The sequence below is a fragment of the Lagenorhynchus albirostris genome, chromosome 12 (genome assembly GCF_949774975.1).
Source record: "Lagenorhynchus albirostris chromosome 12, mLagAlb1.1, whole genome shotgun sequence".
Taxonomy (NCBI): domain Eukaryota; kingdom Metazoa; phylum Chordata; class Mammalia; order Artiodactyla; family Delphinidae; genus Lagenorhynchus; species Lagenorhynchus albirostris.
The window spans coordinates 59,913,997-59,930,983 of record NC_083106.1 but is presented as its reverse complement, the minus strand read 5'-3'; the positions used below and the strand labels follow the sequence as shown (position 1 = coordinate 59,930,983).

Genomic DNA, 16,987 nt, shown 5'->3' with positions numbered 1-16,987 from the left:
CATTGATGCCACAGAGCCTTCTGAAAATGAGTATATGTAAATAAATAAAGTGAATAAAAATATTTGGGAGCTCTATCTGAAAGTTTTGGTACATTAATGTTATTTGTAGTCATGAAAAAAGTGGTGCTACACCCCGTTAGTTCTGCCTGCAAAAATGAGTGTCTGCAGAATCCCAAATTGTTCCATAAATAAGCCATTCTACTTGCTTCCTAAAGTTTTTCCACCCTTATTTTCAGAACTAAAATTAAGAAGCATGCAAATTTTATAAATTACTATTTTTCATCTTTTGAAAATGAAAAAATCACCCAAATGTTTACACAAACATAAAGAAGAATGAAAGTGAAAAGCCATATTCGCCCAGATTCTCACTTACTTACACATTATATGTTATCTTTCTTTTTTTTCCTGGCCTTTGCCCATCTCCTGAGTAATTTAATATAGATTTTTTGTGATTATAACTTACTTTAATGTCTTTTCTGGAAATAGATAAAAGTATATTTATCCATAAATGCATAGTATATAAACAATGCTGCCTTATTATAATACAGTTTTTTTAAAAATTTGGATTATTTTAAATAAATTCATGGGCCTGGAATTACTTGATCAAGAGGAAGAACATATTTTTTGTGAGATTGCCTTCTGGAGGAGTTTTGCAAGAGCTGCTATTGGACAATGAACTTTATAAACTTCTTTCCTTAAAAAAGAATTCTTGAGCCCTCTGCTGGAAACGTTTAGTATTTCTATGGAGTAGTAATATATGGGCGTCTTACAATTCTAAATGTAAGATTTTTTTTAAACGAAAACAACCTGATAGCAAAAATATATGGCCTTTGTGGTTAATTTCAAGATAAAAGCATAACTAGCCAAACAAAACTTTTGAGAAGATTTATACTGCAAGTCGATATTCCATTTGAGTAGAATAATGATGCTAATATTCAAATGAAGGGCTAATTCAAAGGCACTGAATGTCCTAAGTTAATTTGTGAATATTTTATCTCCTTTGTATACTTCATAAAAACCATCCATTTGTAGTTTGTTCTCAAGTTGAGATCCATTAATTCATCAAGTAGTTAATGAGCACCTACTATGTGTTAAGGACTCACTAGATGTTAGGGCTGCATTGATGGAAATCACGCAGTGAATGCTTTCTCAGAGCGGCTTGAAGAGTGAACGGAAATGCCAGGTCAACACACCATTGCATTTATTGGAAATGGATTACCAGGGGCCTGAATTGTTTGTGTATGGAGCATGGTGAAGCATCTGAGGACGTTCAGTGCTCCAAAAGGTACACTAGTTCAGATAGGAGAAAGAGTAATTGAGCTGTAATACTTTGTAGAGTACTACCTGCATTTCACTTTGCAGGGATATACGGTAATTAAATAGATGTATCTCTTGAAAAACTGATTATAGCCATGCATCCTTGTGTTAGCCTATATCTGTCAGGGTAGAAATGGTTTGGCACAGCCCAAAGAGTATAGGCACTGACCTTAGAGGCAGCCAAGCTTGATTCCAGCCTGTGGCAGCTTTGGAGACCTGTTGACTAAATTCCACTATAAGTATCAACTCTGCTAGTTGTTGCTGGGAAAAGTTACTGTTATCACTTCAAATCCATGATTCCCAAATCTCAGATGGATGCGCATCCTAGCCAGGCAGTGCTAATTTGTTTCCGTAGAAATTTGCTTTCCTCCTCTCCCTGATAAATTTTTCATTTCTTCTCCTCTCTTTTCAAACCCTTCCCCTCTCATTACCCTACGTCTGGTCAAATATCGCAAGGGAGACTCACCTTCCACTGAGAAAATAGATACAGACAGGAAGATCTTCATCTTTTCACCATTGAATCTCCAAACCTCCATGTTTCTGTGCACTTATTTTGTTGGAAGAAGTAACCTTGCTTTGTCAAAGGTTAATCTCTCCCCTGAAGCTCTGGATCCTACTCCCTCTTTTCCCCCTCAGACATCACTCCTGAATCTTCATTTCTGTCTCTTCTATCATCAGTTTCTCCTTCTCCACTGGAACATTCCCACCAGTATGTAAACATGCTTTATTGTTCTCTCAGAATCCTTTTCTTGTTCTTCTGTTCTTCTTCAGCTACCATTTATTCCTCTACTTTTCCTTTGCAGCAGAACTTATGAAAAGAGTTGCATAAACTTACTCACTTTTCCTCATTTTTTAGTCACTTTTCCACTCATCAAATCTGGAGACTTCCATCTTCAGCATTCCACTGAAACTGTCCTTGACAGTCACAGATATTGTGAAACCAATTGAATGATATCCTTGTGACCTCTCAGCTGCATTCAACACAGTCAACCTGCCTCTCCATCGAAGCCTTTTCTCTCTTGGATTTTGTGACACCATACTCTGTGAGTTCTTATTCTGTGCCCCCCAGCTCCCCTCCCCATCATTCCATTCCAGATGTCTTTGCTTGCTTCTCCCTCCGTAGGCTCTGAATTCTTCAGGTGTCAGGACCCTCCTGTTTAGTCTAACCAGCTTCCTGGATAGCGTCATCCAGACCCATGTTATATGGTACAACCTTATGCTGTTGACTGCCAGCCCCCGTCTACACTCCAGACTAGGGATCAGCAAACTTTTTCTGTGAAGGGTCAGATAGCAAATAATTTAGGCTTTGCAGGCCATATACAGCTCTGTTGCAACTACTCAACTCTGCTGTTGTAGCATGAAAACAGCCAGAGACAAATATGTAAATGAATGAGCATGGCTATGTTCAAATAAAACTTTATTATGGATACATAAATTTGAATTTCATATTTTTTTTTACATATCACAGTATATTATTCATCATTTGGGTTTTTCCCAACTATTAAAAAAAGATTAAAACCTTTCTTAGACATTAGCACCCAAAAATGAAATACTTAGGAATAAATCTAGCAAAATATGGACAAGATCTATATGAGGAAAATTACAAAACTCTGATAGAAGAAATCAAAGAACTAAATAAATGGAAAGATAGTCCACGTTTATGGATAGGAAGACTCAATACTGTTAACATCAATATGTCAGTCTTTCCTACTTGATCTGTAGATTCACTGCCATCCTAATCATAATCCCAGTAAGTTATTTTGTGAATATTGGCAAACTGTTCCTAAAAGTTCTATGGAGAGAGGTAAAGGACCTTGAAGAGCCAACACAGTACTGAAGAAGAATAAGGTTGGAGGACTGACATTACCTGACCTCAAGAGTTATTATAAAGCTACAGTAATCAAGACAGTGTGGTATTGTCTGGAAAGAATAGACAAATAGATCAATGGAACAGAATAGAGAGCCCAGAAATAGACCTACATAGATATAGTCAACTGATTTTTGACAAAAGAGCAAAGGCAATGCAATGGAGCAAAAATAGTCTTTTCAACAAATGGTGCTGGAACAGCCGAACATCCACATGCAAAAAAAAAATGAGTCTAAACATAGACCTTACACCCTAAACAAAAATTAACTCAAAATGGGATCACAGACCTAAATGTAAAATGCAAAACTATAAAGCTTTTAGAAGATAACATGAGAACACTTAGATGACTTTGGGTATGGTGATGAGTTTTTAGATACAACACCAGAGGGATGACTCATGAAAAAAATAATTGATAAGGTGAATTTCATTTATATTAAAAACTGCTCTGCAAAAGTCAATATCGAGAGAATGGGAATCAAGCCACAGATTGGGAGAAGATATTCACAAAAGACACAGCTTACAAAACTGAGCATATTCTGACCATATAATCTAGCAATCATACTCCTTGGTATTTACCCAAAGGGGTTGAAAACTTAACATTCACACAAAGTAGGCAAATGGATAAACTGTGATAAACAATGGAATAGGATTCAGCACTAAAAAGATGATCTATCAAGCCATGAAAAGACATGGAGGAACCTTAAATGCATATCACTAAGTGAAAGAAGCCAACCTGAAAAGGATACATACTTTGGGATTCCAACTGTGTGACATCTTGGAGAAAGCAAAACTATGGAGACAGTAAAAAAGATCAGTGGTTGTTAGGGGCTTGGGAGAGGAAGGGATGAATAGGCGGAGCACAGAGGATTTTTAGGGCAGTGAGAATACTCGGTATGCTACTATAATGGTGGGTACATGTTGTTATACATTCATCCAAACCCAACACCAGGATTAAACCCTAATGTAAACTGTGGCCTTCAGGTGATAATAATGTGTTAATATAGGTTCACCGATTGTAACAAGTGTACCACTCTGGAGGGAAATGTTAATAATGGGGGAGGTTATGCATGTGTAGGGGAAGGAGGTATGTGGGACTCTATACCTTCTGCTCCATTTGTTGTGGACCTAAGAGTGCTCTAAGAGATCAAGTTTATTAATGAAAAATTTAAATTTAAATTTAAAAAATGCAAGTAAAAATTTTATCTTAAACCATTCTTAGCTCACAGGCCACACAAGAATATGTGAAAGGAAACTTTGATCTGCTACTTAGTGTTTGCCAACTAGACTCATATATTTTTGTCTACTTGATATCTCTATTTGGATGACTAATGGCCATCCAATAAGCCACAAACTTAACATATCCCCGAAATGGAACTCTTGATCTTCCCTCCAAACCTGTTTCTTCCTTTGTTTTACTCTTGTCAGTTGATGGCACCACAGTCTACCCGGTTGGCCAAAACCTAGACTCTAAGTGCCATAAGATGAGGAAACTTGTCTTCTTTATGGTCATATCCGTAGTGCCTAGAAAGGTGCCTAGAGCACTGTAGCACTCAGAAAAGATTTGCTGTTTGAAAGGGTGAATTTCTCTGCCTTCAGCTTCTTCATTTTCCATGTGGGGTTAATATTTACCTTGCAGGAATGAGGAGTGGGGGAAGAGTATAAGAAGGAGAGATAACATGTATGACATTACCTCACATGGTACCTGGTACATAGTAGGCAATGTGTGAACACTAGAAATAGGGTCATTATTTGCAAAGTAGGTTTATTTTTTCATGGAATTAACAACAACAATAATAACAATAGCAGCTACAATTTTTTACCCTGTGAAACACGCCAGGCATTATTCTAAAAATTTTACCAGGATTATCTCATTTTATCCTTATGAAAACTTTAAGAAAATAGATAGTAGTCATCTCTCATTTTTTTATACGATGATGCTAAAAACATACGTGTCAGTGACTTGCCCACATTCCTGCAGTGGCCCCTAGAGCCATACTTTTACCTCCACTCCTTATAAAGCAAATGCAAGGAATTCTCCAAATGAACCTGGAATTGGATATTAATGATGTATTTTTTCATGTAAAAAATTATTCTACAGCTTCCTTCAATGAAATGAGGCATCCCTAGCCAAGTGCTCCTACAGTATCCTGTGTCCACGCTATCTCAGCATGGATTACACCACAGCATGATGATTCCTTTTGGCTCTTTGCTTCTGCCTCTACTCAAGCACCCAGCAGTGACACAGTAGTAGCCAACTACAAATGAACATTGGCACCAGCCCTATTCATTCTTCTGGAGGCCATCCATCTTTGGATATCAGTATTTTATTTTAATTTTTATTTATTTATTTTTGGCTGTGTTGGGTCTTTATTGCTGCGAGGGCTTTCTTTAGTTGCGGTGAGCAGGGGCTACTCTTCATTGCGGTGCGCAGTCTTCTCATTGTCGTGGCTTCTCTTGTTGTAGAGTATGGGCTCTAGGCGCGGGGGCTTCAGTAGTTGTAGCTCACGGGCTTAGTGGTTGTGGCTTGCGGGCTCTAGAGCGCAGGCTTAGTAGTTGTGGCACACGGACTTAGTTGCTCTGCGGCATGTGGGATCTTCCTGGACCAGGGCTCGAACCTGTGTCCCCTGCATTGGCAGGCGGATTCTTAACCACTGCGCCACCAGGGAAGCCCCGGATATCAGTATTTTAAAGTAATGTTTATTTCTTCTTTGGCCATGCTAGCGTTGTAAGAAACTAGCTCTGTATGGAGACACCCAGATTCATTAGTAAAGCTTAATGCGATGAAACCTCCCGTGTTCATCACACTTGAAAGAGCACTGGTGATAAAAGTGAGTCTTAATAATTAATTTGACTTTTCTTATAACCTGTAATGACCTTCATGTTTCATCATATTTAATTGCTGGGACTGCTTTTTTCTAGTTAGAAACTATCAAAAACTTGTTCTGCCTTTTCAAGTAATTAGGCCAAATTTTTAAAGTAATGTTAAGTATATATAATTCATCTTTACACTTTGTTAAATATTTTGTTAATTTAAACACTGAAGAAAACTATGCTGGAAATGACTGTCTGACAGAACTATTGATCTTAGAGCTTTGAAATGCCAGAATTATGCTAATGCAGAAGGGGCTAAAAGAAAATGAGGCTTGCTCATATGAGGGGACCAAGTTTTTTTCATACGAAGAATTATTTCACAGTTTCAATGGAATAGGGCATCTCCAGCCAAGTGTTCCTAGAGCAACTTGTGCCCACCCCTATCTTAGTATGAATTATACCACAGCTTAATAATTCCATCTGATTCCTTCTCTCTCTACTTGAGACCTAGCTCAAGTATTTAATCCATCACCCTTCCACATGCCCCAAAATAGGAAAGGAAGAATGAGTAGCAACATCTGCAGACCTTCAGGTTGCATTAATGGTAATAAATAAAATTTTTGCAGGACAGCACGTAATGCAAATATAATTACATTCCTAGTAGTGTAATACTAGTGTCCTTATCTATTTAAGGTTTCTTCTTGGCATCTTAGAGCCTGTGCTTCTGCTACCTGCCTGTAACCTTAGAAATTTCAAATGACCCGAATGAGGTTGTGTAAACTTGTGAAGGAAGATAATAGAATCTCCAAGTGATTTCCACACCTTTCTTTTTTTTGCTAGTATGTTTTTATTATGGTTTTACCTTTGTGGTTTTTAAAATTTTTTTTAGTTTTTTATTTTTTGCGGAATGTGGGCCTCTCACTGTTGTGGCCTCTCCCGTAGCGGAGCACAGGCTCCGGATGCACAGGCTCAGCGGCCGGCCATGGCTCACGGGCCCAGCCGCTCCGCGGCATGTGGGATCCTCCCAGACCGGGGCACGAACCTGTGTCCCCTGCATCGGCAGGCGGACTCTCAGCCACTGCGCCACTAGGGAAGCCCTACCTTTGTGGTTTTTAACATTTTTTCAAAATATTCTGAAAGTCAAGTCTAGTTTTCTCTTTTTTCATATTCTAATAGAGGGAAAAGTTGATTGCTTTTTCATAAATTGAAAATAAATTAGTATTTTTAAATGTTTGACTTGAGATCTTTTAGAAATTTGTACAAATGTACTATGTTTGGAAGAAAACCACCTGATAAAATTTTTAACTTAAGGAATCAATAGTCAAATCACGAATTTATTATATACAACATCTAACCAAAAGGTGACCTTTTTTGGGACATATGACTACAACTGTTAGTTGAAATGTCTATTGTGTCCTCTTATTTAACTCTTTCAGCTGGGTAATCCTTGATGAGGATTAGCATGTGACCAGGCTCCCCCATGGAGACTTTTGACATCTTCTAACATTTTCTCCAGGACCTGTATTTTTCAATCCTGTAAATTTCTTTATTAAGTAATTCCTGAGGTATTCTTCTAGAATGTTCAACAGCAATGAACATGAAATAGGATGGACCCTGCCATCAAAGTCTCATAGGTAAAACATAAGGTAAAACACTCTCACATAACTCATTCAGGGCAAAAACACTTAGTCACATGAAAAAGAAATAGATAACAGTTAACATTTATTACAGATTTATATAAACATATACTGTGCTAAGAGCCATGGTGACGTATACTCTGATTGCCTGCACAATCCATTTCCTCTTTTTTCTTTATATAGAGCTCCAATTTAATTTGTGACAATAGTGCATCTAGCTTTTCTCTTTTTTTTGCTATTAACTTGTGTGCATCTAGCTTTAAAAACTCAATTTCCCAGGTTCTTTTACCGCTTTGAGTAGCCACATGACCTAGACCTGGCAGATGAAATGTCAGTGGAAGTCTGTGTGGTAGTGTTCATATGAAACCTGTTATTTTCTAATAAATAATGACAGACTCAGCTGGTATACTATTTCTGTTTCTTTGTCCTCTCTTTTCTTTCTGCTTTGAGTGCAGATGCAGAACCTGGAGGTGTGGCAGCCTTTTTGTGACCATGAAACTACAGGCTAAGATTGGCCAAGTAGGAAAATGAAAGGAGCCTGGTTTGTTGGCACTCCAAGCTACCTAATTCATGTTTTGTGAGAAAAATAAGTTCCGAATTGTTTAAACCATTTTTCTTACACAGCCATACACAATTGTTATAATACATATGCATTTTCCTAGTCCTTAAAACAATTTTTTGAGATAGATATTATAATTTAATCATATCATTGAGGAAACTACTCAACTGATAATTGAGTAGTTTTCACAATATCATTCTGCCAGCCAGTATAGGAGCCAGGATTTGAAGTCAGGTGGTGTGACCTAGAGCCCATGGGCTTAGTTCATCAGACATCTCTGGTGGTTTGGAGTCCCAGGAGGTTAATCCCAATTGCATATTGGGGTGAAAGAAAATCTTGCAACACTTTATATAAGGAAATGGACTTAGAGTTGAATTTTGAGGAATGGGTAGGATTTTGACATAAAGAGATTGAAGAAGTAGGAGAAGGGCGTTCAAGGTAGAGAAAAAGGTATTGCCTGTATGTGGAGAACAATGGGCTGTTGGCTTTAGCAGAGGAAACATAAGGTTGCAGAATTGGAAATAAGTTTTATAAACTAGGTTGGGACCACATCATGAGAGTTTCTGAATACAAAGACAAAAAGTTTGAACTTCTAATATTCATAAATTGGGACCTGATTTATGGAGAACTACTGAATTCTGATCAGTGTCACTCGGATCAAGCATTTCAACAGAGATATTTATGAACATTTCCCCAAATGACAAATACATCTAGAAAGTAGAATTCATATACTTTATTATCCTTATTTGAATTATTATTATTTTTTCTTAAAAATAAAGTGTCTGTTATAAAGTTGCGGTATATGAGTAATTTAGAAAATCCTTTTACTTTAAACAGGCGCCACCTTGTGGTTTAAAAAATCCTTAGTGTAATGGCTTTGAAGCAAAAAACTAAACTGATGGCAATTTCTCATAGCTAGATTTTATGGTTCAAATTCGGTCTATAAGAAGTCTCTTGAAGAACTTTATACAAAAGGTTTTATGTGTCTTGAATAAAAGTTATTTATGCTGTTGTGGCTTCCGTGGTGGCACTGTGGTTAAGAATCCGCCTGCCAGTGCAGGGGACATGGGTTCAAGCCCTGGTACGGGAAGATCCCACATGCCGCAGAGCAACTAAGCCTGTGCACCACAACTACTGAGCCTGTGCTCTAGAGCCCACGAGCCACAACTACTGAGCCTGCGAGCCACAACTACTGAAGCCCGTGCGCCTAGAGCTCGTGCTCCACAGCAAGAGAAGCCACTGCAATGAAAAGCCCTTGCACTGCAATGAAGAGTAGCCCCCGCCCACCGCAACCAGAGAAAAGCCCACGCGCAGCAACGAAGATGCAATGCAGCCAAAAAAATAATAAAATTAAAAAATAAAATTAAAAAGCAAAGTTATTTATGCTGTTGTATTCAGTTTACTTGTTTTGATTTATCAGTTCAAAATTGTGATAATTTGCCATTTTTTCTATGTTACACAGAAAAAACATCCCAAAGAAACAAGTATAAAGAAGAATAAATGTGCTCATTTATTCTTATAAATAGCCTTAGGCCACAGCTAATTTGCACTTACATGAGAGCTTTCAAAAGTGCTTGTGTTCCGGTGTGCATAGTTGTTTGTTTGGCTTTAACATGTTTGATTCCTTCAGGCTACTCTATCCACAAACCCAGAAGTAAGTAATTTAAACATCTCCTAAAGCAAGAAATGAGGAAGATAACTTTGAAGAACTGAGATACAAAAATTTTTTCAAGATGCCAACTCACCTATTCATAAAGCAGGAAAAAAGGTCACACTGAGGCTTGCCATGGCTATTAAAGACAGGCCCTACTAGCGGCTACTCCAAGAAGCAAGGTAAAAGTGAGAGGGAAAATAAAGAGAAGAAAAGCAACAAGGAGGCAGAATTAAAAGGATGCACAGACGCTTGCTGATTTGGGAGAAGGAGCTGAATAAGGCAAGGCAGGAATGCCCTGGGGTCTGTATGCTGCCTTAGCGCAAGCCCGGTGAGGCCTGGGCACTGGCGGAGAGGGCCCATCTCATCGTAGGCTGTGCAGAATCTCACCTCACCTCCTACACTCCTCTTTCATGAGTGTCTGGCCTCGTGTCCTGCCTGAGGTTGTCGCTGGGACCAGGAGCCCCAGTCTCATTCCAGTTTGGAAGGCCTTCATTAGAGATTGTGCAGATTCAACCCTGCTTGGATCGGTGGCCAGACGATACCTTTGGACTGAGTTTTCAAGAGTGCCTCCTTGCGGCAGGGCAAGTGGACCCCTTCATGCCTGAATTCTGATGCAGCAACTCTCACTGGTGTCTTTGGAGACAACCATCTTCAACTACAGTTGTGGCTTTTACCTCTGTTACTTTGTCACCACACCCAGTGTCACCCTGACTACAGCCACGGACCAGTTCTTATCCTCAGTTGATCAAAATGAGTGCAGAGTCTGAGCATTTGGGGCAGGGGTCCGCTGTGGACCTTTCCTCGGTTCACCTGGCCTAGCATGCCACCAGCTGCAGGAAAAGCTTATGTAATGAGATTGTTACCTCCCCAGCTAGTACTGTCCAGCTCCCCTCTTTCAAATTCAGCCCCCTGTATTCTGTTACCCGGAGGTCAGGTGTGAGTGGGTGGCAGTGAGAGCATACTGTATACAGATGGCCTGTGAACAAGAGGCGCCCGTGCCCCACCCGAAATTGTATCAGAACCTCTTTGTCCAATCTGAAGACACCCCCCTCTGTCTCCACCCAGGCAGGGGAGCATCGCTGAGGAGAGAGGCAATGCCCAGCCCAGTTAGGTGGCTTTAGTGGTTTTCGTCTTCCCCACTGCTTTCTGGACCACTTGGCTTTATGCATCCTGCATTTCTTGATCTCTTTTGTTATTCAGACATTTGCCTTGTCCACTGTTGATGGCTTGTCTGAGCTAAGCTCCTCCAGTCTGATGAGTGACTAGATGTGTCAACCTCCTCCTCCACCACTCTGTGCTCTGAACCGTCAGGGGATACCCTTCCCTCCTGTGGGTGGTCCTGGAAGGATCCTTCCTCCCGTCTCTTCTGCTGTGAGTGCCAGACTGGATGTGGATGGGTATGTGTTTCTGCAGCACTTAAACTTAGTGATCTTAGTTGTCATCCATAAACTGACGGGGAAAGCCATTCCTTCTACAAAAGGCCATTTCACCCAGTTCTTCTAGGCAGCAGATAGATTCACCATACTATACCTCGTGAGGAGATTGGACCTTTGTTATTCTGCCCAAACACAAATTCTCTGGAAAAATATATGAGGACAACCAGTCACCAAAGAGCAACAAAGCTGAATTTAAAAGACTAGTGTAAGTGGAACTTGGAAATGCTGGTTCTGTTTCTATAAGTGAGACCCAGCTTTTCTGGTAGGTTTTTTTTTTTTCAAACCACTCCCTTTATCTTTTAGAAAAACTTATGTTATAATGAGAGATGAAAAAAAAACTACAGAACGAAAAACAAGAAACAAAGACAAAAACAATCCCAGTATGTGCTTCTCTTGTGAGGTTTCTCCAGTTGGCCCGCTGGACGTGTTACACGTGCTATGGAATATTCATCTTGTCTCTCTGTGATATTTGTCTTTGTGCTAGGCATTACCGAGCCTTAGAGGTTATCATGAATGCCAGTTGTGTGAAATAAGCGCAACTGACAGGATTTAAAGGCTAAGACTAGCCTTTCTAATCCATCTATTCCCCATTCTGTGCCTTAGGCCATGCCTCTTCTGTAAGAACACACTGCATCCTTGCTCCTGTAAAGGGAGCTGCAATAATTTCCTGAATGTCAGTCAAAACCTCTCTCCGTGAGGAGTTGGAGAAATTCAGATTTCTCCCTCTGACTAGACAGGAAAGGAGCTATAAAGAATTTTCAGAATAAGATGAGTGTTGGTATTTTTGCCACACGTGCTTAGCTTTTTCACTTCTTTAATAGTTCAGAAATAAAATGTATCGTCCTTTTCCCTCTCTCCTCTCATGTTAGGCTAATTAATAAAATTAATTCTGAATTTAAAAACATACCTAGAGGACTTCCCTGGCAGTCCAGTGGTTAAGACTCCGAGCTTCCAATGAAGGGGGTACAGGTTTGATCCCTGGTTGGGGAACTAAGATCCTGCATGCTGCGCGCGGTGAGACCATAAATAAAAATAAATAATTGTTTAAAATTCTAGATATAAATCAATTCATCAATAAATTATTATAAGGTAAATTCATCAATATTAAGTGAAAGCTTTTTCTTTGGCATTGTTCTAAGTGCTGGGTATACAAAATGGACCAAGTCCCTACTCTCCTGGATCTTATATTCTAGTGAGTGGAGGAACTGAAAATCATCAAATAGACAAATAAATATGTACTATGTTGAGAGATGTTAAGTGCTGTGAAGAAGAATAAAGCAAAGTAAGGAGATTGGGAATGGGGTGGTGGACAGTGGGGTACTGTTTTACATAGGATGGTCAGAGAAGCCCTCTCAGATCAGGTGATATCTGGGCAGAGGTCTGAAGGACATGAGAGAGTGAGTCTCTCTCACGTCTTGACGAAGAGTGATCCAGGCAGAGAAAACAGCTAGTTGTAAACACTGAGGTGCTCAGCGTATTCAAAGAACCTTATATGGTATAGTGAAGACTTCGGATTTTTTTTCTTTCCCAATGAGATAAAAAGTCAGAGAGTTCTGAATAACAGAATGACATAATTTCATTTGTGTTTTTAAAGCACCCGTTTGATTCATATTATTAAAAAACAGTGTGAGGAGGCAAAGGGGAAAGCAGTTCAACTAGTTAGGAGGCTATTGCAGTAAATCTGGGAAGACAGTGATTTGGACTAGAGTGATAAGGATGGAAGTGCTACTGAGTGTGATTGGATTCTGGAACTGTTTTGAAGATAGAGCTAACGAGTGGCTGATGGGTCAGATGTGAGGTATGAGGAAAAGAAGAGGAATCAAGAATGACTCGGGTTTTAGGGTAAATAATGAGAGTTGCTGTTTGCTGAAATGGTGAGATTGGGGTAGGAGCAGGTTGGGTGATTGGTGGAGAGGATGAAGAGATCAGTTTGGGGCACGTTGAGTTTGAGCTGCCCATTGGACATCCAAGTGGTGATACAGAATAGGCCGTTGAATATCAGAGTCTAGAGTTCAAGGGTGAGTTTGGGGCTGGAGAAACAAATTTGAGTGTAATCAGTGTGTAGATAATTTTAAAGCCATGATATCATCCACGGAGTAAGTAGAGAGAGGAAAGAAGAGATCTGGGGACTGAGCTCTGGGCATCTCCAAAGCTTACAGGTTGGGAAGGAGATGGAAAGGGACTCGTTATTGAAGTAGAAGAAACCGAGAGAGGGAGCGTCGTGCTAGAGGGAAGGGAAGAAATCACTCCAGAAGAGGAAAGTCAGTTTTGCTAACTGCTGTTGGCTTGAGTAAGGTTAAATATTGAGAAATGGCTATTGGTTTTAGGGGTCACTGGTGACCTCGATGAGGGCATTTTTAGAGGAACAGTAGAAACAAAACTCAACAGGAGTGGGTTTGAGACAGAGCAGTGCAGAGCAAACAGCAGCATTTTATATAGACAGCTTCCCTGAGGAACTTTGTTAGGAAGGGGAGCATGGACGGATCTGTGGGTTCAAGGGAGGGAATTTTTATTTCTTAAGATAAGAGCTGTAATGGCATATTTGTATGCTGATGGGAGTTATCATCCAGTAGAAGAGAACAGATGATGACGCAGGAACAAGAGGGGATGGTATCAGGCAGAGGGAGGTGGGATCTAGTGCACAAGGGGAGTGTTGAGGAGAGGAAAATGTGCTGGTACAGATATGAGTAGGTGGGTTGGTAGACTTGGTGGTGGGAGCCTTGGGAAGATCATGAGGTTGAAGTAAGGAAAGAGACGAGGGCTTCCCTGGTGGCGCAAGTGGCTGAGAGTCCGCCTGCTGATGCAGGGGACGCGGGTTCGTGCCCCGGTCCGGGAAGATCCCACATGCCGCGGAGCGGCTGGGCCCGTGAGCCACGGCCGCTGAGCCTGCGCGTCCGGAGCCTGTGCTCCGCAACGGGAGAGGCCACAGCGGTGAGAGGCCCGCGTACCGCAAAAAAGAAAAAAAAAAAAAAAAAAAGGAAAGAGACAAGGAGGCGGAGGCTTGAGGAGAGAGGAGCATGGGAGAAGAAATAGAAGGTGAGAGCGAGCTGACCCCATCAGTGTTTTTCAGGCTTCCCTGCATCAGAAGCACTGGCTTCCCTGCATCAAAAACAGCAGTTGCTGGGCCTCACCTGAAAGTTTCTGATTCAGTTAGGTCTGGGGAGGTGCCCAGGAATTTACAGTTTTCACGAGTTCCCAGGTGATGATGCTGATGCTGGTCCAGAGACTAGACCTTGGGCATCACTGGGCTCGGGAAATGAGTTAGGATGGCTGGAGCAGCCCTAAAGGCCTCCGGTGTCTGGCAGTCTTGCATGTAAAGTGAATTTCGTCAACTTAGTTGTGTGTTTTTCTCCAGCCCTATTCACCAGCTCAAGAGCTCGCAGCAGTAGGCACAAAGTTGGACCTAACCAGAAAAAAAAGAAGAATTGGTATCACCAGTTATTGGGGAAGTTTTGCTTCTCTGTGATGCCTTTATATTCTGAAAATACTATTTCTACATATTTTATTTGAAACATAAAGGATTAGAGAATCTGAGATTGAGAAGGAAAAAAAATGAAACTTTGTGGTTGAAGTTTACTATTGTAGGACTTAGAAGTAAAATGGAGTAATATCCACCTCTGATCCTGTATTTCAAGGAGAACTGTAAGCACCCCATTTCTCTAAAATACCTGTTAACCATACTGTTTCTGTGATTTACTGAAGAATAACAAACTGAAATATACTTTGAAAAACTAAAATTCAGTTCTTTTGTGTTTATAAGATTATATTCATCATAAACTGAATTTGAAGGCTATTATATTGTTCTTTGCAAATGTTCATATCCTCCTACAAAAATAAGTGGTTAAGTATGGAGTTTTATACACCAGATATGAGTATTGGGAATGAGAACTTAGCTGTTAGAATAAGGGCCACAGCTCATTAATCAGAATGGAAAAAAAGAGAACTGGCTTCCATAATAAGGAACAGTATTAATTCAGGTATAGTATGTTAAGCAGCAATTTAAATACAGTGTATTTGCATAGTAAGCAAGTATTAATTTGTAAGTAACTGATAGCTTTCTTTTATTTAAAAAAAACAGATTTTGTTGGAGCCAGGCGTGATCCAGGATGTGTTAGCAGCTGGCAGTCACCTACAGCTGTTGGAGCTTCTCAATTTATGTTCCCACTATCTCATCCAGGTATGTGAGCTTGCATCCTGCTAGTATGTCCTGCACATTCCTTCTCCCTGCAAGTACCCCACCGACTGGAGCCCAGTGACAGGTAAAATGGAAGGGGGGGTGGGAAATGTGGCCTGTGGTGGTAGAATTTCTCCAGGACACAGGCTGAGAGGCTCCTAAGAGGGCAGCTGCAGCTCTCATGTCCTACTTCCTGCCCTCGACCCTCCCTGCCCACCTCACTACCCCTGGGCAGCAGAGTAACTCAACAACCACACACAGGGTTCACTACTGGGGCCCTGGGAGATGACGCTGGGAAGGGTCTTGATTTGAAGCAATGCTCTCTGGTTGCAGAAATGCATGAGAAGTTGGTTAGTCATTTAGGATTTCAGTAACAGTAGCTAACATATCATGAAGTCATACATAATTAATTGCTGCATGAACTTCCTGGGCAATAAATGCTGGAGAAATGATGAGTGATCTGTGCATTCTTGCCCTGACTTGCTAGGGTTTCAGGAAAGGCTCTGCGAGGGGGAGGGAGAGAAAACTCCCATCCACCGAGCACCGATGCTTCACGTTTGGTCCTCACAACAACGCTGCACATTTTTATAGGCCAAAAAAAATCAAAGATTTGAAATATACCCAGTTTTCCCAAAGTGACATAGCTGGTGAGTGATAGGCCTTTCTGATTCCAAAGACCTTTTTTTCCTTCTTGCATGAAAACCCTTTGTTTCAATAGGAAGATATGGGACATCTTAGGCAGATAGTACGGATGTGAATCTCTTTTATTTTTCAGAGTTAAGTACTAACCCCCTACATTGAGATCCTCCCATTTATTCCACTCGTATGACCTTTAACTTGCATATATTACAGCATTATAACAACAGTGAAAATAAACTTTAAAAAATCATAAATCCACATAATTTAATTCTGTTGTCCTTGTGCACATGACATGTTATTAGTAAGTAGAAAAATCCTATTTTTTTCTGCCTAATTACGTTATTTCCTTCCTAATAATTTCTCTAATTCTAAATATAGCCTTTAGTTCTGTTACTCATTAGGTCATTTCCAAAGCTCTTTCTCATATATCATCTTATTTCATCCCCCCAGCAACCTCAGGAAATAGGAGCCAGTGTCTCCTAGGGAGACAGTGTGAGGAATGTCAGCCATGTTCACCTAAGGAGCAGTTCAAATACAGCATATGAAAGTTTTATCATTATCTCAGCATACTTAATCTAACAGTAAATGTTTAACTATTTTATCTTATTTTCCTTTCTTTTCTCCTCAATATTGTTGGGTGATATGGGAGACCTGTTTTAATCCCTTTCTGCAAGTAACAAATGGGAATAACATAGAAAGGTTACAAGACTTCAAAGGTGTGTGTTTGACTTGTGAAATTGAAATTACTTTTATTTGACATTTCTACATCAAATATTGCAACTTGTGCTTTCAGCATCATCACCTGTTTCACTTTTTCCATGGCAGGTAATAATTAATGATGTGTGTTGACAAAAGTTTAGTTATAGTGCTAGTTATCATGATGCACATTAAAA

General features: G+C 40.1%; 1 protein-coding gene across 7 annotated transcripts in view; it reads left to right on the top strand.

Annotated features, from left to right (window-relative positions):
- Positions 1-16,987, top strand: part of KLHL32 (kelch like family member 32) — a 186,377-nt gene that overhangs the window by 66,420 nt on the left and 102,970 nt on the right. For 5 of the 7 annotated variants that reach the window (XM_060167644.1, XM_060167649.1, XM_060167645.1 and 2 more), the window contains one exon: positions 15,360-15,458. The exons of the other annotated variants lie outside the window; for them this stretch is intronic. In XM_060167644.1, coding sequence (XP_060023627.1) covers positions 15,360-15,458 — 99 coding nt within the window. The remainder of the gene's footprint in view (positions 1-15,359; positions 15,459-16,987) is intronic. 7 annotated transcript variants of the gene reach the window in all.